Source organism: Talaromyces atroroseus, assembly GCF_001907595.1.
Source record: "Talaromyces atroroseus strain IBT 11181 chromosome Unknown scaffold_1, whole genome shotgun sequence".
Lineage (NCBI taxonomy): Eukaryota > Fungi > Ascomycota > Eurotiomycetes > Eurotiales > Trichocomaceae > Talaromyces > Talaromyces atroroseus.
In genome coordinates, this window is record NW_017971433.1 from 1,968,968 (window position 1) to 1,996,711 (window position 27,744).

A 27,744-nucleotide genomic window follows, 5' to 3' on the forward strand; every position below is an offset into this window, starting at 1 on the left:
TGAGCTCTCCGGAGCTCAACTTCTTCCATTCGCGGAACAACGCACGCTCCGACGTCACATGATTTGAGCTCAGCTGACCGAAGCCTGAGGCACCGGGAAAGAGTCACGTGAACCACTCTGAAACAAGTCTCTCGCCGAGACCAGAGTCGGTGAAAACATGTATTACTCGGTGGTATTTCCATTTCGCTTTCAATGGTAGGAGATATGCCTGCAATACAGGCCGATTACCAGTATACCCAGTTCGACAAAAGTCTAGACGTGTTCGGCAGCGTTTGCAAGCGGAGCATTCCTCGCATTCCCAAGGAACGGCCGTCTTTTTATAGCACAGACTGGCTGGCTCGAATTTTGCCAATTCGACCTGCGAGACAGACAAGGAAAAGACAGATAATTTACGGCATTCTTGACCATTGGTTCCACAGCTCTGTACTAGATAGTAATTTAATCAAAAGCACCCATGGGAAGCGCCAGAGCCTCGGGGGACGGGAGGCCTGAGGCGCAGACTGAGGAACCCCACCTCTCCCATGACTTCCTTCCCTTCGCTTTCCCTTCTGCCACCGCCCTCAAGCCACTGCTTGCAATCATCCATCGCACTCTCGCTCTCCCTCCTCCAGAATATCGCACACAGAAAGAAGAAAGACTGGAGTCTCATTGCGTCCAGGGCCCTGCCCCTCCTAGCTTGCTTCAGAATCTGTGATTGTTCGGTTGCCCCTGCATCTCTGCGGCTTTTCCGACACTCACTAGTAGTAACTGACTAGTTCCCTCCAACCCTACTACCACCAGTACCAACTACCAGTCAGTCCAGACAGTCCAGTCAGTCCAGCCAGTCATCACTTGTTGGCCCCAGCCTCCTCTTCTTTCTGCTGCCAGCAACCAGCAGCTCACTGGCGCCCCGCTTCATTTCGCTCTTTCTGCATCCCCGTTTATCTCCTATTTCTGCAGCCTTGGCACCACCAGCAGTTTCACTAAGCCTGTCAATGCCTTTGGGTTTTGCCGCTGGGTCATATCCAAACAGCTAATCAGCGCCTTCTGCTGAAGCGCTGAAACAGCCACAGCACAGCACAGCAAACAGCCTATTTATTGGGATTTTGCTTTCTTTCATGCGAAACTGACACTGATTTCATGAAAACTGCTTCTGTCTAACCACCCAAATACAATACATTATCCATATCACCTTGTGAGAGCTGCACTGTACCAGCTCGTCAACAGACTATGACGACAGGGAATTCCCAGCCGTTCACGGCACACCCACCTATCCAGCCGTTCACAAACAACCACTCGCAACCTGCCTCACACGATCCTGCTGCTCCTACTGCCCCATCCAAACGAGACTTGGCCTCCTGGTGGAAGACTTTCAAGCGTAACACAAAGAAGGAGGATGACAATAAAGGTATGTGCATACCTCTGGAACAAGTGGTGACGCACATGGTTGGCACCTAAGCAATGCCTTTTTTCCCCCTGTTTTTGAATTGTTATTTACCTGAAACTTTGCGCTCTCTTTGCGCTCATCTTGCGCACTTTCCATAATTAGGAATGTCCTCGCTAACTTTATACTTGCATCATTCAGCACGGGCAAATGGTGGAATCTTTGGTGTCCCACTAAATGTTAGCATCAAATATGCAAATGTTGCCATCTCATTGACAAATGATAAAGGCGAGAGTTTCATTTATGGTTATGTTCCAATTGTTGTTGCAAAGTGTGGCGTCTTTCTGAAAGATCAAGGTATGCCACCCAAGAAAACACCTTTTCTCTTAAAGTTGTCTTTCTAAACCCACTCTCTCCCAGCCACCGAAGTCGAAGGCATTTTCCGTCTGAGCGGTTCCGCACGACGCATCAAGGAGTTGCAGGAGATATTCGACTCGCCCGAGCGCTATGGCAAAGGTCTGGATTGGGGGGGATACACAGTGCATGATGCTGCCAACATACTGCGGCGGTACTTGAACCAGCTGCCTGAACCCATTGTCCCCCTGGACTTTTATCAATCCTTTCGCCAGCCGCTTCGGAATCATCAAGCGCAGGCTGTCGGCAGTACTGATGCAAAGGAATCCGACACCGGCGACTTCGACTACGAGAAAGCCGTGGCGACGTATCAGCAACTTATCCGTGAATTACCTCCACTGAACAAGCAATTGCTCCTCTACATCCTTGACCTTCTTGCCGTTTTCGCGTCGAAGTCGGAGACGAACCGCATGACCTCGGCCAATCTGTCTGCCATTTTTCAGCCTGGCTTGTTGTCACACCCTACACATGACATGGCGCCTAATGAATACAGGCTTAGTCAAGACGTGTTGATATTTCTAATCGAGAATCAAGACCATTTCTTGTTCGGTATGAACGGTACTGCGGCCGACCCGCAGACAGTCAAAGAATTCCAAAATGGTGCCGCCGTTACGCCGTCTCGGGCCCAGGGAGTGCGTCGCTCCGCATCAAATGCTAGTGGTGGTGCGGATAGTCTCAGGAAGTACGAGACCCTTCGCCGCAATGTGTCTGTGTCATCTCGCAACTCTGGCAACACCCAGAGCCCAGGTACGCCTTCGTCGACAGTTAGCACTGTGAAACGCAGTAATACTGTTCCCTCGAAGAAGTCACCTGGTCTAGTTGCGCCGAGATTGGGTCGCTCTGGCGAGTCAACAAGCCCGTCCTCTTCTGCTGCCTTGACACCTTCAACTGAAGTAAATCGCACCCTTGCAACTGAAACTAGCAACAATCCTGCTCAAGAAGCACACCCAGAGCCACCCAAAACGGTAACACAACCGGCGTTCGAAGAACAAACAGCTGAATCCTCTCAGTATTTGGAGCCTCAGCCCGCTGTTACAGCGCAAACCCCGCCTGTCACCACACCTACCAGAGAGCGCAAATTATCTAGCTTCTTTAGCAAGTCCCCTCCTCCGGTTTCATCTGAATACAAGGAGGTCCGCCAGCCTAATCGGCTGAAAAAGAAGCGGATCCCCGGTAGTGCTAATGCCAGCGCTCAAAGCTCTAGTCAATCTCTTAGTGCTAACGAACCTGGTCTTCACTCAACTTCGCAAGTCGTAACTCCGGTAGCACCGACTTCCATTGAAGGCATTACCACTATAGTCGAGAATCATGCTGTTCCTGAGGGCAGCAACAGTCATCACCAGCATCAACCGTCGGAAAGCACGCTCAGACCCAATCGCTCTCGGACGCCTTCCATGCACTCGAAGTCGTCATACACCGATCATTCTGATTTTGATCAATATGAGGAGGGTTCGAGATCAGAGAAGAGGGATCACCGACGCAGTTGGCGTTTCCCGCTTTCGAGACACCACCATGAACAGTCAAGTACGTCACCACCACCCGTGGTTGGTGTGAATTCAAGGGCCGAATTCAGCACTAGCTCTATCGGGAGTTCCTTTGCGCAGCGACAAAATTCCAACAATGACTCTCATCATCCTAGTACCGATGTGACGTCCGTGCCAGATAACGAGGGGGGACGAGTTCCGAGCTCATCTCGTGATGGCGGGGTATCCTCGGACAATGAGAAGCTCAGCCTATTTGAAAAGCTAAAGGCCAAGGTTGCATCCAAGAAGGAGGGCAATGAGCGTGCTAAGAGCCCGCCACGATCTGACTTGACGCCTGATCCAAGCCACTCTCAAGTTGAAGAAAAGGAGAAGGAAAAAGAACCGCAAAGTGAGCAGCAGCAGCCGCAGGAGCCGCAGTCACAGCCACAAATACAATCAACAATACCTGAGGGTGAGGAGGAGTGCAACTCGACCCCACCAACAGCAGGTGAATCAAATTAAATAAGTAAAAAAAAAAAATTGAGTCACGTTCTCAAGTTCAATACTGCTTGAGGAATGAAAAAAGAAACAAATATAAAAAAAAAAAAGAAGAAAGAGTTGGTTTTACATGAACAAAATGGAAAAGTTTGCCTTATACCCCGTGTCATTCCCCCATGCACAGCTGTCTTTTTTAGTCTTTCATGATCTTGTTTATAATGCCCAGGGTGGTTTCATTATCTCTTCCCTTTATGTCCTTCCCCCTTTTTGTCTCATCAAATCGATACCTCATGTTGTTCCTGTTCTTATGCGAATTTTTGATAGCGAGTGTCAGATTATATTTCCCCCTTTTTTTTCAGCAGTTCATTATTGCCTAACATGTGTCATTATGAGGGTAAGATGTTTGAGTATTCTTTTCTTTCCTCCTATCACCGAAGGGATATGTATGGTCCAAGATGAATGAGTCTCGGCGTTGGCTTTGTTCGAGTGTATTTATTTCTTCCTTTCCTCTCACTTAGGTAGGCAATGCATAAAGCATTCATTCTTCTTCCCAAATATGAAATACGAAGCGATGCCTACTAAGCGAGCCATTTAATCTATAAAATATTGCGGCTGTCAATTATTGGATAGAATAATTACAGCAATATAATATATAGTCGATCCTCTCTCTTTCTATCAAGCGAATTCCACCCTCTTTCCATACAGCAAAGGAGTCCGACCAATCAATTGACCCAACGCATACCCGAGATACGCCCCCGTTAGAATCGTAATTGGGTAAGCCTGCCACGGACGGTCCCTTTACACAAACGGAAGAAACAGTTAATAATCCGTACTTTAGTCGAAAAAGATAGAGAGAGAGAGAGAGAACGCACCAATCCAACGGAATCGGAACAGCACCTAACCAAGCCCCGAGACAAGCACCCAAAGCACCGCCCCAAACGGCATCGGATGGACGCGCAAACGCCCAGATTTCCTTCCACGCACTGCCCTCGACGCCGTGGACATACACGAGCGGAGTCACGGATAAAAGCGCCATGTGTGCCGCGCACAGGATGGTGTGGGCGTTGTGTGTTGTGAAGGGGGCGCCGAAGAGGATGAGTAGGAGGGCTAGAGCGGGTGTACCGAGAAGGAGGGTTAATGTGAGAGAGAGGAATGCCGCCTGGGTGAAGGGAGGTTTTCCCCCTCGTGTGTTAGTAGTTAATTCAAATGATTTGGGAAGGAAAAGGGTAGAAGAAAGCGGAAGGGAAAAAAAAAAAAAAAAAAAAAAAAAAAAAAAACAAACTAACAGTCAGTTTTTGGAAGAGTGTATCCGACTTATTATTAGCTGATGCATGCTTCTTCCTATACGGCGCTTTGCCGGGTTTTATTCCTCCTACATCACTGTCGCCTTCATGTGTATGATGATGGTGAACAGAGCCAGCTTGCGGTAGGCAAGTGACCACATAAACGACCTGCAGCGCAGTGTAGAGGGGTAAATCGTTCAATAATGTCGAGGCAGGATCGGCCACCAAAGCCGGAAATCGAATGGCATACACTGCTAATAGGAGAGTTGGGTGGACATGAGCGTATGCCTGCGCGGCCGAGTTGGGGAGGATGTTAACTGCTGCAGGTCCGGTATGGGACACGGTGGACGATGGCGGTGTTGTTGCCATTGCGTTGTGAATTGGAGGCGAATTGGCGGAGAGATGGTATAATTAGATCATAGACGCGATTTATGGATTTTTTTTTCTTTCCGAATCACGGTATGGACAGTAGGGGTGCTGCGAGATGCTGTTGAGAGGAGGGTATGAATTTGATGGGATGATGGTGGAGCTTTCATGGATGTCCGCGGAGAGCTTCAATTTTCTACGGCGGACTAGACTGACATCAGCGCAGTCTTATTTGAAACATCGGCTGTATGTATTATTTCTGTTCATCGATTGCGTCCAGTTTGCGTGAAGATATAATATGCTAAGCTTGAGAAAAACAGAATATACACCATGAAATCATTAACCATACATACATACATACATTGCCCGACCATTTGACATGAAAAAAACCCCAAGTTCATCCAAAGACATAAAAGAAATTCACTAATCACTATCACTCAAACTATCACGTCTGCGTCGTCCGCCGCCATCTCTGTCTCGTCGATACCCCTTGCTCAGCCCCGGAATAGGATGATGGTAGCTCTTGGTGCCAGAGTCATCCTCAGTCTCGACAGTGGAGTACTGGTATTCGGAGTTGGTGGCACGGGACGAGAAGTCCAATGGCTCGGTATATCCACCAGGAACTGATGTGCGGTTTGATTGTGGTTGTTTGCGAGGGCTGCTCTGGCGGGAGGACCGATGACTTTCTCTTTCTCGTTCGTGGCGACGTTGTTGACGGCGCGTCTCCCGACGAGTATGCGCCGATTCGTGGACGGATTGCTCTTCAGTGACTTGGCTAATGACATCTTCGCTGCCGACGGTGAAGGAGAAGCCAGAGGCGTTACGGGTATCACGACGGTGGTCGCGATGATGTTCAGGCGCGTGGTAGTATGCTTCACTATCCGTATAAGCTGTGGGAGGAGAGCTTGGCGTGTACTCCGTTCCGTAGTATGTGCCTTCAGCCTCTCGATTGATGCCGCCAACACGAGCTGGTTTTTCTTGCCGGTACGCACGCACATCATCATCGGCTTCACCTTCCCATTTCTCATTCCTGTTTCGCCGGAGCAGCTTGTCCTTTGCATTGTTTCTGGATTTCTTCTTGTTCTTGTTTTTCCGTCCACCTGCTGCCGATGCCTTCTCGTTAGTCACCGTAGTCGCCGTCTCCGTCATATCGGTATACGTAAGGCCGTCATCGTCGTCGTCATAACCGCGAATACTGCCACCGCCCAAATTCGTACTCGTCGTGGCGTTGGACAGGGTGCGACCATCAGGACCCTTGCGACGCAACACGGTAGACTTGTACTCTTCCCAGTCACCTTTTCGCCATACACAGCCGCCGTTCTTAGCCCAAAAGAAGAACCATATAGTCGCGAGCACAAAGCACGCCCCTAGAATCGCGAATAGAGCAAGCATCCCTGGCATGTTGATGCTGCCCGGGTTGATTGTACCTTTCCCATAAGCTGAAGTACCCGTCGTTGCTCGCACAGCGAGGTGTTTTGTGGTGTCGGAGGCCAGAGTACTATCGCTGCGGGCGACCTTGACGAGCGTTGAGGGAGGCCCATCTGCAACGGGAGACTCGGGTATGATGGCGGGAGCCATGTTGCAGAGATTCTGGCTTCGGAGCCCAAAGGGCTCACGATGGTAGAACTCTGGATTCGTATAATTAGGATATTTTCCCACTTGCGATGACATATGACTTACTGTCAACTCAACCAGCCCCTCAATCTCCCCGCCTCCGTGTGGACGTGTGTCTGGCCGGATCTTGAGAATCCGACTCCAAGAATGCGGGCAAGACCTTTATCGTCGGGTGCAGGAATGTGGCAGTAGTCAACGATAAACTGTGTGGTGAGAACCAAAGAAAGGCTTTAGTAACGTGCGATGAGAGGCAGAAAGAGATGGATACTCAACTAAAGCAAGACATCCATTGATCGGGACCTTCTCCAGAATCAAAATCCTGGTGGTTGAGCGAATGAAGGGAAACGGGGAGGCTGGGCAGTACGTATTGTTTGGGCCGCGCGCGTTGGCCGGGGAACTCGCCCGTTTACGTCAGCAGCTGTCAGATCACGTGAGCTAGGGCAAGCTTATCGATAACCGCGGGATATGAATGATATAAATAGACGAATCTTGTTTATTGAAAGACTAATCCTACAAAAGAAGTCGTCAAATACATACAGCAAACACGAACGGATCTACTTCGACTCTGTAGCCTCAAAAGGTGAGGTAGCATGTGTTGAAAGCTTGAGAGATATAAGCTGATGTACAATGTTTAAAACGTTGAGAATCGCTGTCGAAAGTCTTGCAAATCTTAGACGAAACAAAAGTTTTACAAGTTGGGTGTTGAAATCTTTAAATGAAATGCAGCAAAAACTGGGGGCAAACGGTATCCATACGGCGACGCAAGCATAGAAGAATATCAAAATGCAGGAGTAAATAAGCAGACTGCAGAGGGTATAACGTTGAGCAACAAGCAATGCAATGGAAGGGGGCGGAATAGATAAATGAATTCACAGATCCAGAGTAAAAGCTCGAAAGATAAACAAAAATGCAATGCAATATTGTTGAAAGAAAAGAAATCATGGGAACATCGTCATCAAAATCATCACGGTCATACAGGCATCAAGAAAAATGAAACATGATATATGCAATAAATGGAACAAATATATCAACCGCATGGGTAGTCTCAAGGGTCGTTACATCGTACAGCCAGCCGTACCACCGTGACAAATTGCAGGGCGCAAACATGAAAACTCTTGTATGAGAAAAAAAAAAGAAGACGAATAAAATCAAGGCTGCAACGAAAATCAAAACAGTTCCTCCCAGTGTAATCAAAACGATAAACAAAATAGATGATCCTCTTTTTCGACGTGGCACAACTCGATCGCAACCGACCCAGTATCCAAGACGAAAATCTTTAGGTACTTTTCATTTTGTCCCAAACATCCAGACCCAGAGAGAGAAAAAAAACGATCAACTTTTCAAGTCCGTTGCTTTTGATGCAGAGTGCTAGAGGACAATAAATTCAGAAAACCTCCCTATCCATCTTTTTTACCCTTTTCCTCCCACTTGCTGGTTCATCTCATGTTCTTTTGTATTTGATCCGGGGCTTTTTGAGACCATGGTATCGAGAGAAAGTTGATCAATCGAATCGACCGCTGTACGTGGAGCGGCTGGACCGGCGAGAAGCACGGTCGGAGCGTCTTTCATCTCGAGCACGCCGCCCATCCTCGATTTCTTTCCTGCTGCTAACGGTCGTATACTCCGAGCCAGCAGGCATGATGTATTTTTTCGGTCGGCGGCCTTCAATATTCAAGCCAATACCACCATTGTCATCCGCTCGAAGGTGGATCCGTTTGCCGTTAACCGACTCCTGCGTAAAACCAATCGTCATTCCATGCATGGTCATAGTAAAGCTGCTGTCATCTTCAATCCTCGAACCGACTCCACTACCATCCCTTGTACGGGCGTCGCTTCCTCGGCTGCTGTTGGATCGAGTTTTCTGGCTTCCGCTATCACTTTCCAGGCGCTGCTGCTGATTGATTTTGCTTTTGAGCCGCAAGGCGTCCTCCGTAAGAGCAACCCCAGCAGTCGAACTTCGGCCGGATTTTGCTGCTTGATATTCCTCGGCACTGCGATGCTTCTGTTCCAAGTCTGAAGTGGCCACCGGGCGAGGGCTAGGTTCATCTTCATGGTACTGGGTACGCCGGCGACGAGGATTTTCAATGGCAATCTCACGGCCAGCATCAGATTCATGATAGGAAGTTCTCCTAGTCCTCACGCTGCGGCTACGCTCCGGAGCTCCTTGGATCGGGCGAACTTGCTGGTTAGGCAAAGCCTGTTTCAAATCCGACATGTCCCATGAGTCGCGTGAATGGGACATACGACGGCTAGTGGGAGGCGGCATGCTTCCATTTCCCATCTGCTTCGGAGCGAGGTCCGGTCGTTTCTGGATTATCTTTGGCTTTGGTTGCGGTGGGGGAGGTGGTGGCATGAGATAAAAGGCCTCGGCCTCGTCAAAAGGTTCCGGGCGCCGCTGGGATTGCGACATTCGACGTGGACGATGCTCTCTGGAGACATGGCGTTCCAAATACGGGCCATCCTCGTAAGATGCTTTAGCCGGGCTATGTTCCACTGCTGGTCGTCCATAAACAGAGGACCGTCGATGTTGTTCCCTTGGTCGGGACATGGAGCTACGTGGTCTCTCATAGATGGCCTGAAAAGTGGCACCGGGTTCAGCATAGTACTGCTGGCGTGGCGTCGACGGTTGGGTATAATAAGAAGAGTATACAGAGGGTGGTCCTTGTTCATAGTGGCTCATGGGAAGAGAACCTGGATTGTAGAGCGATTCCTGCCTACCGCCGTGGTAGCTTATAGGCCTACTACTGCCATCGGGATGATAGGTAGTGGAACGACTTGGTCTCCGTTGACGTTGGGAGGAGTGTGCAATCAAAACGTCAGGACCATAGGGATACTGGAACTGTGCCGACTGGGGAGACGCAGGGGGAGGGTTTTGCACTGGAGGCGCCTGCGAGTAGTAGTACGAGGGGTAGCCATTCACACTCCGAGGATCCATAGGAGAAGCAGAATGCATTCCATTCACGCTGTGATGAAAGCCATTTGCACATTGCCAGCACATTTCTGGTTGATGTTGCAAACTGACGCTCTCCCGGCGCTGGGATTTAGAAGCCGACCTGCCAGGAACGGCCATGCCATTTGCATTTCGCAAATGCTCCATGTGCATCATCTCGGCTGATATCCTTCTGTCTTCTTTTTGCTTTCCTTTTTCCTTGCGGCTTTCCTTGACGCGGGTTGCCAGAGGAGGAGGTGGTGGTTGCTGTGGAAATGACCTAGAACTGGTGGCAGTATTCACGGTTAAAGGTAAAGGGCCGGGTCTTCCACTGGCACGGGATTGTCCACTGGCTCCAGTAGTGGCAGTACGGCTTGAATAGCCAGAGTCGCTTGCAAAATCAAAGGGTCCAAGTTCCAATGGTTTGGGTCGCTTGGCAGCAATATTTGCGCTTTGGCGAGTTCCGGAAACAACGTCGCCTGTGCTGTCATCGTATTCTTCAAAGTAAGCTGCAGACGGTTGAACTTTTTTTGCCATGATGGTGACGGCAGGGGGGGGGCGGGCCTAGGGTTTTATTTGGGCGTTGTGGGTTGCAGCCTGAGACGGGGGCCGTACCGAAAGGCCTCGAAGAAATTTGCAGGCAGCAGCAGGCTAATCCTTCGGCCTTGTGGCCACCCAATTGCAGGGGCTCCTTTTGCCAGCTAGTTAGTTATCTTGTACCCAATGCGGTCAATGTGTTGACCTTGGGCGGAACCCTTTTTGGAAGTGTCTGGGCCCGTTGATCGATGATCCAGAAGAGGAATCGTTAACGACCGACAGTGGCTTTGAATTGGCAATGGTTATCCACAGTCGTCGGATGTTGCTCCATCGAATATAATATGGCACTGGTAAGATTTGGAGGAGGCAGGGTTTCTCGCGGTACGGTGTGGGCGAGTTGCAGCAGCAGCAGTGCGAATGTGAGTCAGGGCTAGTTGTCTGGCAGGCTGTGAATGGGCGATGCTGGTTGCCAGCCGCGTATATAAAAATATGGTTGGGTGGTCTGGCAGACTGGCACAAATTGGCAGTGCGGGTCGAGTGGAGAGGAGAGCAGAGGCGACGGCGAAGCAGACGTGGTAAGACAGACGAAGTCGAGAGCACTTTGCTCCAACGGGGTGCAGGTGCGTTACGCTGCAGTAAATAGAAAGGGTGGGAAAAAAAAAAAGAGGGCAGTGGAGGGGCAAGCCAGCGCACGTCAGTCGGCAGCGGCGGTGGCGGCAGATCGGACAATTCGAAAGTATATGAACAGAAGGAAAAGCGAAAAGAGAAAAGAAGAAAAAACAAGGAGTTTTCGTGTGGACGGGGGATAACGGCCGGACGGATTGAGAAGGCGAGTTGAGGCTGACTGACGTCCCAAAAAAGATGAGGTCGATTGACTCAGAGGGGGAAGGGGGAGGATGCAGATAATAATTTTTGACACGACAGACAGCAGAGCAGGCAGACAAGCAGCAGCAGCAGCAGCAGGGGGGGGGGGGCAAGTCAATACCAGACGATAACAGGGATTGATTCCGCTAGTCACGGCCCTTGACGGACAGTGGAAGAGGGAGAGGGACACAGAAGGAGAGAGAGAGGGCGACGAAGAAGAAACGACGAAAAGGCGGGAGGTGGGGCGAGAGGCAGTTCCCGTGACTGTTGATAGGCCCGCCGCGCGCAGTAGCTGCAAGTGAGATTTTGCTTACCGTTTCGGCATCTGATCTGACCTGATCTCAGTGTATGTATGTACTATGTACTATGTACTCTGTAGTGTGTAGAATTTACTGCGTATGTTGGGCTGATACGTGCAGTGCAAATGGGGATTTCCGGAACCATACCAGGATGGGGCCAGGACAGTATCTGATACGGACCGGACCGACTTTGTTACGAACGATTTCTCGCGGAGCAAAGGGAAGAAGAGCATTTATTTGCCTGCGAACCGTCGCGATAATTGACGCAGTTTTTCTAGCGTGCGTTGATCTCGGCAATACATCAAGATGCCACACGATATAGGGAAAAGAACAATTACTGAATGCGCCGTGTTTCGGTAGAAAAATTCCAGGAATTCAACGGTGGTTGGCTGCCCGATTTGATCGCAGGACGTGTTGCAGCCCAACGGCCCTATCAACAGCGGTCATCCCTGCATCTGAAGAAGAAAATTCTCCTGCCATTGGCAGACGGACGCGCTAGTCCATACATTTATCGTGATGATACGCGTAGACTGGATGCTCTGAGAGACTCGCGAGGTTTATTAATCCGGCAATCCTGATACCGAGTCCAAGTACCGTCATCATGTATACATACTTCTGTATACAATACGCAAGGTACGTATTGATGTGTATGTATGTGCAGACCCACTCGGGCACCCATGGATTCGGCGCGGCTGCTCCCGTCCGCCGAATCGTAGCGCCGTATCGCCGTATCGCCGTTACCATGGTACGTTACGTGATACTGTTCGTTTGTTCCTGGCAGCCAGAAATGCAACATGTCTATTACAATAAACATTATTCATTGATGTCACTCCAGTGCCCCTTCTTGAACTATACGTAGGTGGCAGCTCACTAAGCTGATGGAAGATGACTCATTGGGCCTCAACGTGCGGGATCTGGTTCTGTGGACTGGAGCTGCATGTAATTAATTAATCATACCCACTGCCCAGCTAACTACTTAGTTAACTTAGTTACTCCGTGCCTAACCATCATTGTTATATACTACGTAGTGGGCCGTCCAATCTTCTGGAAGCAACAGGAAAAAAAGAACTTCAAAGAAAAAAGAAAAAAAAAAAAAAAAATTTGCCTGTCCAATTTTCACTCCGGGGTTGGCGACTTTGACGAAACGGATTAAAAGATACGTACCCAAAGCTACGGGACGAGTACGTATACTTGAATGGGCGGCGGCTTCCGATAAGTACTGTACATAGGGCTGACCCTAACACTGCTCCTGATTTGGAAATCTTGTTCAATTCAATCAACACAAGAATGATCAACCAAATATGCAAGTAATTCGGATCATTGAGTTCACCCGATGCCGGCAGTTATCTCAGATCAGTGCTCAAGATTCACCTACGTACATACTAGGTAATGTTGCATGTTCGTATCCGCTGATCAAGTACGATGCCGTCTCGCGATCGGTCCAATACAACCAGTTAGAGTTTGTCTTCCGAAGGTGTTTCACAGATGAGGACTTGTCTCTTCCTTGTCAAGTTCTGATTTTTCTACCGCCCCCCTTTCTTCGGACACCGAGACAGACAGAGGTGAAAACCATTACCAAGACCACACTTCAACGGGATTGGAGAAACAGGATATTGCGCCCGATCTGCAATGCCCTCTGATCAATGATCACCGGGACATGTCGTGCTAGCTCGTAGCTCGAGCTTTTATGGAGAGCAGTAACCACTGCGGTTATCTATCTATCTATTGCTGACCAGTTCCCTGAAACAATCATCGTCAGTCTGCCAAGCCCAGGAAATTGATAGTCCAGTTCGTACAATCTTGCATGCTAGTGCTGCTGGTTGAGCCTCCAGATGGCTGTGTTTTGGTTTGTCGAACAAGTGCAACCAGACGCCAGGTGACTGTTCAATCATCCTGAGTGGGTGCAAGGCATTGTTTTGAACAACGAAGAAAAAGCTTGTGAAGGACACAACAAATTCCTTCTGTACTGTTTTCTGACGCATCACATGCAGCTATCAATTAGGCCGAAGGTATGCGCGCCAGCTGGCTGGCTTGGTAAGAAGCACGTGTGGCCAGCCAGTCAACTTGCTTAGCATATATACTCTAGCAGCGGACCTGCTTGCGACATGATGTACATTGTAAACACTGCCTGGACTTGCTGACAATGCAGACACGTGCTTTGGAAAAGTGAGGCGGTCCATGGTTTCGCATGCAATTGCCCCAGAACGCCCCGGGAATGTCTTTTTTTTTAACGAAAATGCTTGCTGCTGAATCCGGTATACCAATCTCGACCGCCAGATGACTAGCTCGATTACACAACTTAGTGTTGGCGGAGTGACGGTATAGTAGTGCTTCTGCGTCTGCGTCTTCGATCTTTAGCCCCAGACAATATAATTTTTCCCATTGCAACTCTGGAATGACAAGCTTGACCGCACCGCCGCCATGCATTCAGAACAAAGCTTGAGATTCGCTGCAGCTGTCATATTTCATTGCCACATCTGCAGACTCGCGCTGAATTTGTACTCTGATTGGCCTTGGCCACTGCCGATTCGTATTCATGTTCTCATCCTGAAAATGGCGGTCAGAGTCGCAACATCCTTTCAGCCTGCGTCAAGTGCACCGCCGACGCAAGGGATGCTATAGCCCGTCTTTCTATAGTCATTGACCTGGTTAGTTAGCTAAACACGTACGCAATATATTGTCCGACAGTATCTCCATGAGTCTGCATTGTTCCATTGATGATTGATGAATGTCCTGGAGACCGTGCGCTCGGAAATGCACTTGTCACAGTAGAGTCAGCGTCATGGAACCTTACATAGACAATAATCACTGCTCGTAGTTAATGCCAGAGTTCTCGATTTGGTGTCCTGCATCGATTACCTAGGCAATTTCCAAGTGCAACGTCCAATGGAAAAGCCTCCCCATATCTACATATCTATATCGTCATACACTCATGCTCAATTCATCAAAAAGCCCACTGCTTCAACCATATCTTCATCCACTCAGCCGAGACAGCCTTCAAACTCGATGCCTCGGAGCTATCTCTCTGAAGGCCCGTGACTTCAAATTCCCCTCGAAGCTTTCCGTGAGTACTCTCACCATTTGCCGCCTGCTCAACAAAGCGAGTATTTTTATTCTTGCCTGCCACGTTCTTCCAGAAACCAAGCAACTTAATGGCTGGATTGCTCTCCACAACAAACCCGTAATTGTCCTGCGCGCTGCGTTCCAGCGCCTCTACCCACTCGGTCAACGAGACAGTACGGGTCTTGTCAGGTCCGCCAAACTCCCTGCGGACTGTATCCAGTAGATTAGACCATGGCACAGCCCTAGGGTTCACTAGATTGTATACTAGAAGCGAGCTGCTGGCACTAGCATCATAAGTCGTGCCCAACAGCTGGACAATAACCCTTGCCAGAACATCCACGGGAATCCAATTGATAATAACCATTGTCCCGAGGGAGTCCGGAAGTAGACCCAGATATTTCGAACTAGCGAGCATACTAGGAAACCATTCCTGCACATTCCAGACACCTGCAGTCGACAACACGGGGCCCGCGATCTGGCCGACCCTCATGAAAGAAGACGTAAACCCCGACGACGCACTGTGCGCCTCCACCAATCTTTCCGCCACGTACTTGGACTCTCCATACCCCAGAAACTCGGGACTGTCGACGTCATGGATACTTGATTCCGGTACGGCCTGGCCAGGGTGCGTGTGCCTCCAATTGAATATCGTCGAGATACTCGAAATAAACACAATTGGAGCCCGATACTGACATTTCCTGCTAAAGTCGATAAAGTGGCGTGTTCCTGCAATGTGCCCTTTCTCGAAGGACTCAATGGTATGGTTGAAGTCGACTTTCCATGCACAGTGGATAATCGCGTCGACTGTCGCTAGGAGGTGGCTGTAAGTTTCTCCTCCGAGACCCAAGTCCGGCTTCGAAAAGTCTGCTGTCAGGAATTGCACGGCTGTTTTGGATTTTGTCTTGTCGCTATCTGACGATTCCCATGGTGTGGGTAGTTCTTTCAACTTGTTGCCTGCTGTCTGCCTCTGTTGAGACTTGGTAGACCGGTTGAGACAGACCACCTTGGATATTCGGGGTGACTCGGTCAGAGAATGAAGTAGATAGCTCCCCAATGAGCCTGTGGATCCGGTGAGGATGACTGTCAGGTTATCTGCACGCGTTCCCTTTGGTGGGAGTTTCTCGTCTAGACCTGTGGAATATTTATCAATGTGGGAGTTTCTCGTCTAGACCTGTGGAATATTTATCAATCATATATTGTATGCGAGCCCGCCGATCGGTATACATGTCGATGCCGTGACCCTTGACACTATCCGCTCCATTGATAAGATGATCAATTGAGCGAGCGAGCTTGCTGCTTGATGGCGAAGTATAGAAGAAATGTGGACTAATCTTGTCGCTAGCAGCCTTGAGATTCTGTGTCCTCAGTGCAGCTTTCAATTTCTGAACCAACACAGCCACTTGCAGTGAGTCCATGCCTAGTTCAAACACGTCGTCATCATCCCCCAGCCCTTTATTCTCTGCGTCTTCAGAAAATAAAGCCTGTATATACAAATTCCTAGCCAGCTTCACCATTGATTCAGGGCTAGACGAATCCAACGGCCCCAATCCCTCGGTCAACAAACCCTCCCCAGCAGCCGCATAGAGTGCATCAATCTGAGCAGCAAACTTGCTAACCGTAATTTGCCGCTGAACAGTCATCTTCCCACTTCGACTGAACGACTCGGCGGGCGAAAGAATATAAACCAGCGACTTTGGCACACGCGAGAACCGCGGCGCTTCCAGATTGGCTTTGCTAATGGTTCCCCAAAGCGTGTCAACCATTGCCCGAGTCTCTTCTTCATTGTTCACTGCGTATCCATCTCGAAGCTCGATGAGTAGTGACGGCAGGAACCGGTATTCCCCCACGAACAACGCACTCTGGACCGCCGCATGACTGGCCACTATCGCCTCCATGGGACGTGGGTTGATCTTCTCGCCGTTTGAGAGAACAATCAGATCATCCTTGCGGCCTTCGTAGCGGTAGCAATTCTGAACTCCGGGCACGCGTGAATAGAGATCTTTCGTTGCGTATTCCCGCAAATTGGGAAAAATCAAGGCAGCAGGATGGAACATGGCGTATTTCGGACTGAATGAGATGATCAGCTCATATCTACCGGGCGATGCCTCCGCGAAATGATACCCAACGTGGCTGTTGAACTTGAGACAGTCCCAGTGACTGGTGCCTTTCAGCTGGACACAATGGAAAAGTGCGTTTTCGGTCATTCCAAGGAGGCTGGACATATTCTTCACGTATGGGGCGAGCGTGCTTCCGGTTTGTGGCGAGAGAGGCCCGCCGCCGTAGACGACCATGTCGAGTTTGGAGAGAGCGTCGAGGCCTTCCTTGGACTTCGACAGGTCTGACAGAATTGAATCAGCGGCAGCTAATGCAGTTGCAACTCCGTAGTTGAGCATTTTGAGGACATGTTCGCCTGTGATTGGTGCTGCTGCATGGTTCAAGATCAATGAAGACTTATCCAGAAATGCTGCCAGTATTTGAAAGTATAGTCCGGCCATCTATTGCAAGCCCCATTAGCCACGTTCATGTAAGCGGAAATTACTCCAAACAAGGATAATACGTACATGAAACGAAGGAAAAAATTGCAACAGAGCTTTTCCTCCAACAACGTTAACAACATTATGAATCCCGCCGTCATCAGGGACATCGAGGAAGGCAAGCGCACGCAGCCAGAATGCCGCACTCTGTCCGACAGGCTTAGGGTTTCCTGTATTCATGGCCAAGTTAGACTCTACACTTCCAGGGGGTTTGTATATCCATATTCATTAAGCCTGGAAGGGGACCGGTGGGCATCCCACTCACCTGAAGAGCCAGACGTGTGTAGAAGGAAAATCGGCTCATGTAGCTTTTCGTCTGACAGTTCCTGCGCCTCGTAATGGGGTACGCTGGTCTCATCAATAAGTTCCTGGTATCCAAGTGCCTCTCTCTTCTCGATTGCCGGCACTGCTGCAAATAGTGACTGTAGATTCTTTTCCAATTCGCCTCCGTAGAGAATGATACGGGTGTTGGTGCGTTCGAACAACGTTATTTGTGCCGGAATTGTATTTCTCAACGACGGTAGCATGATCTAAGGTAGCTGGTTAGCATGTACTGTCACTAATATTATGCTTTTCTTTTTTTTTTTTTTTCTTTTCTTTTCGCATTTCATAGAAGGAAGAGCCGACCTTCCTACCGGTCTTTGTTGCCGCCATACTCAGGATAAGATATCTCAGATCAGGAGGTCCCATATATCCAAACACATCTCCATCGGCGAGCCCGATATCATTGACGAGCCACCACGCAGCCCTATTAATTGCATTTGCCACGGTAGAGAATGTGATACTGTCAAACCCATCTGCTGGATTGGGCGTCTTGAGGACATGCGCAAACACCCGCTTCGAGGAAGAAGGGTCTTTTGCCCTTTTGTCGAAGAGATTGGCCAGAGCATTGCGACCATATTTGCGCTCTGCAGTTGAGACAAACGATGACGACGACGATGATGGAGGGGGAGAAGAGGTTATTGTTATTGTTGTTGGCGCCATTGGGAAAGCCCTAATTATTTTACTCTTACCTCGGTAGCCTCTGCATCGATTTTATGATCCGACCTTGCCGGACTTTTATAGCTAACTAGTTAATTATATAGTCATGACATTATTAAAATTGCACTGGGACAAGTTTGAACACAGTATGTACTCCGTACGGAGTGCATACATTACATCGCTAGTTCTGCAAGGCCCTTTCCAGACTCGGTTGAGATTTCCAAACGGGGCAAACTATCAGTTAATGCATGCCTCTAAAATGTTTATTATGCTTATGAGCATGGTTTAGACAGCCAATTAATATAGCCAAATGGACTCTGATCGGTTCATGGCGTTCCTACGTGCTTATGCCGGTGATACAATGGTGTGCAGACTAGATTAATTCGCCACTATGCCGTGTGCGTGGCTGGCTAGGCTTTTTGCCATACATATAACTACGTAGTAGCATTGACTAGTGTACATATACTACACACTATTAAGTTTACAACTCACTGTACCCACCCCTGGGAGCTTGATGGCGGTAGTCCCAAGTGCGACAGGTCGAATTGGTCCAAGATTTCCTCACATCTGGGCCAAGTTAGGACAAGCCAGTATACTTGCATGTTTGCTCGCTGTATAGAAAATGTTACAGAGCTTGTTATGTGGCTAGTGCAACGTAACTCGGCCTGAATATTTAGTTAAGTTTTAGATCTTATGCAAGCAGATCGTGCTACAGTAGTCTAAGATTTAGGCCGCCCTGAACAGCGACCAATTTTTGGACCTGTAACTCGACCGACGGCTTAGGCAATTACCTGCTTGGCTAATCAATGACTACGTAGTAGACTTATTCTCCAGCCTGATAAGGTCAAGTAGCCAACCCAGGCACCACAGGCCAGGATGGCTGCCTGGACCGACTGCGTCCATATAAAAAGCAGCGGCTGCGGAACCCCCCTGTTCCTACGCTAGTCCACTTCGCTCTATGCCAGTCTTCGATATAATCTACAATTACAATGTTTGTGACAGTCGAAAACCATCTCATTAAGCATGGCCACATTGGCGTTGCTGTCAAAGTACAAAATTTTGCCAAACTTTTCGAGAATTCCGAGTCTAAGAAAAGCCAGCAGAAATGGATAAAAGACCAATTGTACCAACAATTCTGGGCTATGACCATTATCCAAGCGGAAATCTATTTCTCCCAGGAAATAAAAGCACTTGAGAAACTTGAAGGTGTTAATGATACAGGCTTAACAGACGAGGAGAAATCACTTCTGAGTTGCTTGAAAAAGAAACTATCATTCAGCGGAGAGAACTGGTGGTTTATCACCCACAATATCCATCGGAACTGGTTCCAGAAACCGAAAGGGCCGTATATTCGAAACTACGAGCTGTATCAGAAGGGGTACCTAACACATACGGAAAAGGAGATGCAGCTAGCATGCAAAGCTGAAGGTGGCTGTTGTGCCTGGGGTTGTGGCTGTTGTTATCGGGTAAGAGAATCACCAAAGGCGGGCAATGTACTCATGCATTGCACAGCGGATTGTGGCTGTTGTATACGAAGAAGACCAGGAGGATATGACAATCCGTTTGAGGGAGATGAAAGAGGACGGGCAATGATTGTACACAAGTACTACTCTAGTGGGAAGTCTATGGATGTTTAGGTCATTTAGCTTTGGGGGGTATCCTTTCATTCATGGTTGCAATATATATACAAGAATAATTTTTATACAAGAATAATTATACAATATGAACCCCTCCCCTCCATCATTCCACGTCCCCCTCCATCCCTAATTATTATCCCAGGCCCGCCCGCATGCACAACGGACTGCACGCGGCTTTGCTAGCTCTGGCGCCGCTTGAGCTGGAGCTGGAGCTGGAGCTGGAGCTGCTGCTGCTGCTTCTGCTGGTGCTGGTTCTGGTGCTGGTGCTGGTTCTGGTGCTGGCGCTGGTGCTGGTGCTGGTGCACCCATTTCGAGGTCGGCTTGGACCCGGGGGTCCGCCGCGAATAAAACTCGTAAAGCGGCGCGTAGCCGCCCAGGCACCGGAATTGGTATTGAGAGGTTTCCCTCTCGACTATATAAAGTGAGTCAGTATCAGTATAAAGATTTGCTCCTGAAGGAAACCCGACACGTACAACCTGTAGGCCGCAGCCCACCCAAACCGTGCGATGATCAAGAGCAGGGTCCCCCCTGCCGCGTGGTAGATGAAGTTTCTGGGGTCCCTAATATACTATTAGCGCTTTTCAGAATAGATTATTGCAAGTGTAAAGTACGTACCCCCAATAGGAGACCCCGTCCTTCCCAACGTCCACTTTCTCAGCTCCTGCTGGGGGGGGATCAGCCGCCCCAGCCAACGTAAAAAGCGCGAAAAAAAGCGCGCAAAAAAGCGAAGACATTTTTCTTCGCGCGAGGTTGCAAAAAGGGTTTTTGAGCAGAAAAAAGTGTGTGAGAGAGAGAGAGAGCGCGCAGACACGGTTCGCGGTATGTGCTTTGGGAGCATGTCAGAGAAACAAAAGACGGCCGCCGGTCAAACCTCTTTACTACACGGGGCGCGTCAAACTAGCTTTTGGCCTTACCTTATTCGCGACTTCGTGTCTGCCAGAGCGCGTCTTTTTTGGTGTTTGAGAAGGAAGGAGCGACCCGGACTGCTATTCCACAAGCAGCAAGATGGCAATAAGCATCCGGCAGCCCCCCCGAGCAACAAAATCGACATATCTAGGCTACACTGCTATGGAAATGATAGGGATTTGGGGTATATATGAAGCATTTTTATCTTTATTGATGTAGTTCTCCATGCGTAAGAGCCATGTGCCACTTAGGGCTTGAAGTGGGCCCGAAACGGAATGGCGTAAACGATCAGCGTGAGTCTCGGGATCGGTGCGCTACGTAGTGGATGCCACTAATGCAAGGCGCCGGCGCTATTCCGAGTTTGGGGGAATTTGTTTACATTAGCACGACTTGGTTGATAGTTATGTATTGATTTACGCTTCCTAAATAGTTAACTACTTGCTGCAACTAAAAGCATAGCATTACCACTTATGGCATACCGATACTACTCCGTATACTTTACAGTTTGCCACTATGTGGCTGGCGGCCAAACGCAGTGACATTCGCTAGGGCATACTAAACCTGCTAAATACCAAGCTTACAACTTAGTGTACCCTATCGGTGGGTCTGAGATCTTCATGACCGCAATCCTATCTGAGATGGCGTGTTGTGATACGTTGGAATTGTTCATAATACTTAAGCATGCAGAAGGTAGTGAGTGATACGTGGCTAGTCGATGACTAGCAACTCAACTAACCTGCTAGCAGATATACGTAATTTGACCTTATTTCGGGCCAAATTTCCAGTTTCTATACACCAATAATTCATCCGATGGTGTGTGCGGTGACTTTGGAATACGACTTTTTACCCTTTTGTGTTTGTCGTTTTCAGTCTCTTTCCCTTCCGTGGAAGGGAATGGAGGAAAATGAAGGAGAAGAGATGATCCTAATTCAATATAGATACTGTTTACTTAAGTCTGCCATTCTGGTTTGTCAGACCCCATCGGCTTTGGCATCACATCCCAACCAATTTCGCACCCTTCGATAATAGGTGTATGCTTAATTGCCGTCATTAAACCAAAGCCGGTTTCTCGCGTCTCGAAAAACTCCCCCGGCACATCCTCTGCGCAATTAAAATCTGCAGCTTGAAATCCCGTATCACCGGGGTACTGTCCCAGGCTCCTAAGATATTTCATCGCAGCCGCAAGTGAAACGTCAACTCTCCACGAGCCTCCTTTCGTGGCTCTATGATGGAGAGCAGCCATGATACCGGTCGCGAGGAGATATCCGCTCGAGTAATCAAGAGCTTGACATGGCATTGCTCGAGCGGGTTCTCCTTTCCCAGCGTGCTCTGCTTCTGACACATTCATACCCGAACACGTCTGAACCAGCGAGTCGAAGCCACGACGATTCGCCCAGGGCCCTTCTGGGCCAAACGCCGACAGATTTGCGCAAATTATGTTTGGGTTGATGCGAGCAAGCTCTTCTGCAGTCAGGCCATATGCATCAGCGAGACTCCCCGGCCGGTAGCTTTGAATAAAAACATCACAGGTCTCAAGCAGCTTCATGAGCTGTTCCTTGTCAGACGCACGGTTCAGGTCCAACTGAGTTGTCCGCTTCCCCCGACTAAAGTTACGGTCAATCTCGGGCAGGTCTGGAAGATTCGGGGATGTCACCCAGAGAATATCAGCACCGTGCGCCGCAAGGGTCATACCCGACACGGGCGCCGCGATGACACGACTCATTTCGACCACACGTAGCCCGTGCAAGCATTTCTTGCTATGTGTATTCGGCAGGGCCTTCAGTGGGCCTGGGTCAATCTGCTGCAAGAGAATGGGGTTATTGCTGATGGCCCTTGATTGAGGCAGAACGTCCCATTCCCCATAGCTCCGCAGAGCATAATTAACTAGTTTTCCTTCTGCCGTTCCGACGGTCTCCAGATCCACACTTTTCCATTTCAGAATGGCTCTGGAAACATCTTCTCGACTAGCCGTCTTCGGAACACCCAACAGCTCGAGTGTGCCCAATATGTGATGTGGGAAGGCGTCGTGTAGACGAATATAGCCATCCGATGTCCGATAGATTCCACCAGGTGCTCTCACGTCCCGCGACGGCGTCACTGATGAGTGGAGCGTGAATAGACGCTCGGACTTGAATTCGATTACTGCGCCTAGCTGAGACACTTCTACTCGTGGAAGCTGTCTGCTCTCGGAGCGAGTGGTGGCATAGGTAAGCGCTGCAGCAAGCGCTGATAGGGCAATGGTGCTTTGAGCCAGGATGCCAATCTTGAAGGACGATGGTAGTGATGGGCCGCTGGGACCAGGTAATTTCAATGCGTCTAATGCATGGCGTGGAAGCTCTAAGCTCTCCCAGATGTCTCTCACCACGTCTGCCGCCGCGAAGGCGGTCCGATCAATCTGCATGGCTACCTGAATCTGAAGCTATAATTAGTGAATAGATGGAGCAATCGCTGGGCTTGGAACTGCCCGGTGGTAGAAAATTGGTGCGTGGTGGTCGGAAACTGGGAAGTTTGTTGCCAAGACTTATTAGTCAGTGGTGGTAGAGATAATACCACGCACATGTACTCTTAGAGGCATTCCAAGAACGCTTATCCATCATCCCTTGATGTAAATAAGGTGTGCGTGGAAGTACTAAATATGTGTGGGGTTACTGAGCTGAAAGTCTCCTTGGCTCAGATTTCCCAGCCTACCACCACGCACTGACTTTCTACCACGGCCTCCTCCTGCACATGGGATACCGGAATGAAAATGGGGGATTATATAGAATTCCCCGACACCGCTGTGACTTGTTCCGCAAGCCTGGATGATGTTGAACAAGTATTGGTTAAGGCTCACATTGACCCCGGAGAAACTTCGTCTATTCCCGGACGGGATTTTCATATTTAATGGCAGCAGGCATTGGTCTTGGCGATGAGATCACCGACGAAGTATCCTCGATCAACAGCGTGTTGGACAAAGTTGTATCTTTCGGAGCCGTCGAATATCGGATTCCGATAGCTAGTGAATATACACCTGTAAGCCAAACGTACTTTTTCCTGAAGCGGTTAAAAAGGTGGAAGATAGTTTCAAGCCACCATTGTCCCATGAGTCAAAAGCAAAATGGTTCTGGGAGTTTTCGCCTGCGATTTAGAAGTACAAAAATTAACACCGATACGGTACTCAGCAGAAGCATTAACCTCTCCACCGACGGGCTGAAATGCCATCGAGGGGTCTCGACGAGTGGAATTGAAGATGTAATTAATCCTCAACGTCCCAATTGTCGACAACTTCGATATCGAGAGCTGCCTTTTGCGAGGTGACATTAACCGGGATCGAAAAGTCCGTGCATACTGATGAGGACGAGGGACTGGTGGCCACCGTCGCTGAGAGCAGCGGCAAAAGAAGGAGGATACGTCTCGACAGCGTTTGCAGATAAAACGGTGAAAACTCACAAGTAGAAGACTGCAACTGTGCCGATTATATGCAATATATGTATGTATGTGCCCACCCCGACTTTTTTTTCCGAGAGCTAGCCCATTAGTAATCCCTGACGTCTTCGGTCTGTACAAGAAATCAACAATGCCTTAACAAGCTCTTAGAAATAAACTACGTCGTGCTAATAAATATCTGACCATGAGATAGGTTCAGTAGACGGTAAAAATGCATGCAAAAAAGGAAAGAAATGCCTCAACAGCCCCGTAAGAATACACAACGGTGTCCCCGACAGCGGAGCATCAGGCAACGGTTTTAGAAGTACCGCTTTAGGAAGCTGCACAAGCGGTGCGAAATTGCCTGATTCGGAAATGAAGATTGAATTCATTAATAATGTTGGCCGCTTCGCTTGCATGAGTCTTTGGTTATTAATGGACAATTCCCCGGGCCTCTAATTGAAGCCAATTGGTAAGATTGAAAACCAGGGGCTTCTAGATCACATTACTAATATGAACTGTGTGATATGGCAGGGGTGACACTATTCAAGTCACCGTCAAAATGATATCCAGGATCCTCAAGTGGGAACGGCAATTCCTTCGCATGGGATTTCGCAAAAGGATTTTCCGTGAGAAATTCAAGCGTCAAAACTGTGCAGGATCGGACTAATAATCGTAATGTGATCAGATGGATGGACCTTGCTGTTACGCAATGCCTAATCCTTCCTGGCGATAGCTTTACCTATACATTTATTGCAGACTCATACGGATCATCTTGGTATCATTCTCATAACTCAGCTCAATATGCACATGGCTTTTACGGACCACTCATATCCCGACCCGAAGTGGAACGTGGAAAACTTCGGATCCAACACTTCCATCAGAAAGATTGTGAATAATGCCAACCCTCGCACCCATCCGATGCATCTTCACGGCCACAAATATCTGGTAGAAGCAGTCGGATATGGCACCTGGGATGGTACTATAACCAGACCGGAAAACCCTCAACGAAGAGATACACAGCTTGTGCCCGGAGATGGACATATGGTTTTCTCATTTACGGCAGATAACCCCGGCCGTCACGACAATTTAGGATGGAATGCCTCATCTTAGAAAATCATCTACTAGTATTATAAGGAGGAATGGACACCGGGGTAAAATTCCCGGGAAATAGGCCGATTTAGTACCAAAATGCTGGACTTATTACAACTAGTATATTCTTCTGGTGCGTTGGTTTTCATGCTGGCTATCGTTCTCTGAGTGGACATCATGCATGCTGTTCACAACACCCAGCGACATCAAGTCAAGCTATCCTTCAAACGTGAAAGAAGTAAAAGCCAGCCCTTAGGAATCTATCAAATGGAACTTTCTCGATTTACTTTTCGTCTTTTACATTCTAATTATCCATAGATATTAGCATCTAGACTGTAAAGAGGAAGATGGAAAGAAATATGCAACGTACCGGTTAACAGGGTTCAAGCCCAACAGCTTCATACCATTGTATAGCACCTGTCGTGCTGATTCATACAAGGCCATACGAGCTGTGGCCAGTTGTTCTTCTCGTCCGACAATTCGAAGAATGTCGTAACTGGAGCTGAGCATGTGTGTCATGCGGAACAAGTATGTGAGAACCGTGGTGGGTTCGAGAGTCTTGGCCGTGTTGACGACCACGTCGGGCCACTGGGCGAGGTATCGCGCCAGATCAATGGCGTGGCTTTCAGTGAGAAGAGAGAAATCGGCATCTGAGAGTCTCTCGAGGTTGATTTCGGATTTGCGAATGATAGAGCAGAGACGAGCATGAGCGTATTGTAAGTAGGGACCAGTATCTCCTTCAAAGGAAGTCATGGCGTCTAGGTTGAAGTCGTAACCGTTGATTCTGTGAAACAATCAGTCACTATACCACAAGCAGAATGCACCGATGAAGCCAAAGGGGAAGAAAAGAGAACTCACCGCTTGCCAGACATATCCTGGACCATGACGGCAGTAATGCCTAGCGTATCCGAGGTTTTAAGAGGGTCTTCCACTTGCTCGTATTTGGCTTCATTTTTCTTCATCACCTCGTGCATTTTGTCTGCAACATCACGCAGAATGTCATCCAAGAACTTGACAGTACCTTTTCGGGTGCTCATTCCTCGAACCATTCCGAAGTTAATATGTTGGCATTTGTCTGCAATTTCTTTGTAGCCCATCAATTCTGTAATTTTGAATAGTTGAGCCAAGTGTAGGTCCTGCTGCGAGGCAACTACGTAGATCATCTTGTCAAACTGATACTTGTTGTGACGTTCAACAATGGCACCGATGTCACGAGTGAGATAAAGAGGAGTACCGTCCTTTCGAATGACGATAGCCTTGCCGAGTTTCTTGGCTTTGTGCTTAGGGAAGTCGACAATCACAGCACCCTCGGACTTCTCTGTCACGCCACTCTTCTCCATCGTCTCGTAAGCAGACTTGAGGCTCTCAGGCGAGACTTGTGATTCGCCAGAATACACGTCAAAATCAATGTTTAGACGAGCGTATGTCTGTTTATATTTCTCAATACTCAACTCACGGAAGCGTTTCCACAAGGCGAGTGCGTCTGGGTCGCCTTCTTCCATGCTCTTAAAGTAACGACGAGCGTTCTCATCCTCGCTGGCATCGACCAACTTCTCAAGTTCAGCTTCTTCAGCAGTGGCATCCTCGTTTTTCTCCTTCTTAGCCTTGATCTTTTCTTTGAGCTCCTTGATGGGACCTTCCTGGGCGCCCACATCCTGGTTGATCTTGACATAGACATCAAACAGGTGGTTAATAGGGTCTTTAAGAAGAGCCTCTTCGCTACCATATCGTTTGAATCCATTGGCCAGCAAGCCATACTGTTTTCCCCAGTCACCAAGATAATTCATCTTAATCACGTCCCAGCCAGTGACCGTGTAAAGATTGGCAAGGAAACCTCCAATGATTGTACTGCGCAAGTGGCCGGCGTGGAAGGGTTTGGCAATATTCGGCGATGAGAATTCAACGATAAGCTTCTTCTTTCCCTTGGATGGGTCAGAAGGGTCCCGAAGACCCAAGTTGCCATTTGTCCCGTATGTAGTTTTGTTTGCCAGGATCTGGCTGATTACTGATTTTGTCAAAGGCCCCGGTTTGAAAAAAAGTTGCAAATGGGTACCAAACGCAACCGGCTTCTGGATTAGGTCTGATTCCGGAATCTTTTCTGCTAACTCGGCACACAGGTCATTCGGCTTCTTGCCTTTAATTTGCAAGGCGGGGACCTAATTAATCCGGCGTGTTAGATGATATATTTTGTGCAATATGTAGTAACCCAACAAGAGAAGGGACGATACCGGCAGTGTCAAATCGCCCTTGTCCAAAGAATTTGTCCATGCGATTTTGGAATAGACCAATTGCGGGTCGATGCCAGCGGCCTTGCCCACGGCCTCGGCGATGTGTTCACGATAGATATCGACGGGGTTTAGAGATGGGTAGCAGCCAGGGAATTTGGACTTTTCATTTGTCGAGTGTATCGTCAGACCTTCAATAGAAGGGACGGAGTGGCCCTCGGGGAGGGCCTGTGTTTGTGCTGACATTGCGAAGTAACGACGAGTCGTGCGG

General features: G+C 48.8%; 9 protein-coding genes across 9 annotated transcripts, besides 1 other annotated feature; 2 read left to right on the plus strand and 7 right to left on the minus strand.

The window, feature by feature from the left end:
- Positions 1-1,209: 1,209 nt before the first annotated feature.
- UA08_01774 (hypothetical protein) lies at positions 1,210-3,762 on the plus strand (the record flags this gene model as incomplete). The annotated part of the gene is made up of 3 exons (XM_020261475.1): positions 1,210-1,387; positions 1,565-1,720; positions 1,784-3,762. 3 exons carry the CDS (start codon positions 1,210-1,212, stop codon positions 3,760-3,762), a joined length of 2,313 nt encoding a protein of 770 aa, XP_020123532.1.
- Positions 3,763-4,413: 651 nt separating this feature from the next.
- UA08_01775 (Glycosylphosphatidylinositol anchor biosynthesis protein 11) lies at positions 4,414-5,390 on the minus strand (the record flags this gene model as incomplete). Its single annotated transcript, XM_020261476.1, has 3 exons — positions 4,414-4,534; positions 4,611-4,897; positions 5,025-5,390. 3 exons carry the CDS (start codon positions 5,388-5,390, stop codon positions 4,414-4,416), a joined length of 774 nt encoding a protein of 257 aa, XP_020123533.1.
- Positions 5,391-5,810: 420 nt separating this feature from the next.
- Positions 5,811-6,965, minus strand: UA08_01776 (hypothetical protein; the record flags this gene model as incomplete). Its single annotated transcript, XM_020261477.1, has 1 exon — positions 5,811-6,965. The coding sequence occupies one exon, from the start codon at positions 6,963-6,965 to the stop codon at positions 5,811-5,813; it is 1,155 nt and encodes a 384-aa protein (XP_020123534.1).
- A 1,537-nt stretch (positions 6,966-8,502) lies between these two features.
- UA08_01777 (hypothetical protein) lies at positions 8,503-10,467 on the minus strand (the record flags this gene model as incomplete). Its single annotated transcript, XM_020261478.1, has 1 exon — positions 8,503-10,467. The coding sequence occupies one exon, from the start codon at positions 10,465-10,467 to the stop codon at positions 8,503-8,505; it is 1,965 nt and encodes a 654-aa protein (XP_020123535.1).
- Positions 10,468-14,574: 4,107 nt separating this feature from the next.
- Positions 14,575-18,211, minus strand: UA08_01778 (hypothetical protein; the record flags this gene model as incomplete). Its single annotated transcript, XM_020261479.1, has 5 exons — positions 14,575-15,824; positions 15,865-17,188; positions 17,255-17,397; positions 17,493-17,757; positions 17,855-18,211. 5 exons carry the CDS (start codon positions 18,209-18,211, stop codon positions 14,575-14,577), a joined length of 3,339 nt encoding a protein of 1,112 aa, XP_020123526.1.
- Positions 18,212-19,197: 986 nt separating this feature from the next.
- UA08_01779 (hypothetical protein) lies at positions 19,198-19,801 on the plus strand (the record flags this gene model as incomplete). The annotated part of the gene is made up of 2 exons (XM_020261481.1): positions 19,198-19,674; positions 19,721-19,801. The coding sequence occupies 2 exons, from the start codon at positions 19,198-19,200 to the stop codon at positions 19,799-19,801; spliced, it is 558 nt and encodes a 185-aa protein (XP_020123527.1).
- Positions 19,802-19,971: 170 nt separating this feature from the next.
- On the minus strand, positions 19,972-20,579 carry UA08_01780 (hypothetical protein; the record flags this gene model as incomplete). The annotated part of the gene is made up of 3 exons (XM_020261482.1): positions 19,972-20,257; positions 20,319-20,405; positions 20,461-20,579. The coding sequence occupies 3 exons, from the start codon at positions 20,577-20,579 to the stop codon at positions 19,972-19,974; spliced, it is 492 nt and encodes a 163-aa protein (XP_020123105.1).
- Positions 20,045-20,148: a repeat region (Identified by RepeatMasker using a combination of RepBase library and repeat library created with RepeatScout).
- A 1,121-nt stretch (positions 20,580-21,700) lies between the features above and the next one.
- Positions 21,701-23,152, minus strand: UA08_01781 (hypothetical protein; the record flags this gene model as incomplete). Its single annotated transcript, XM_020261483.1, has 1 exon — positions 21,701-23,152. One exon carries the CDS (start codon positions 23,150-23,152, stop codon positions 21,701-21,703), a length of 1,452 nt encoding a protein of 483 aa, XP_020123104.1.
- A 2,393-nt stretch (positions 23,153-25,545) lies between these two features.
- Positions 25,546-27,719, minus strand: UA08_01782 (Arginine--tRNA ligase, cytoplasmic; the record flags this gene model as incomplete). The annotated part of the gene is made up of 4 exons (XM_020261484.1): positions 25,546-25,552; positions 25,619-26,032; positions 26,107-27,404; positions 27,477-27,719. 4 exons carry the CDS (start codon positions 27,717-27,719, stop codon positions 25,546-25,548), a joined length of 1,962 nt encoding a protein of 653 aa, XP_020123107.1.
- Between the last annotated feature and the right edge of the window lie 25 nt (positions 27,720-27,744).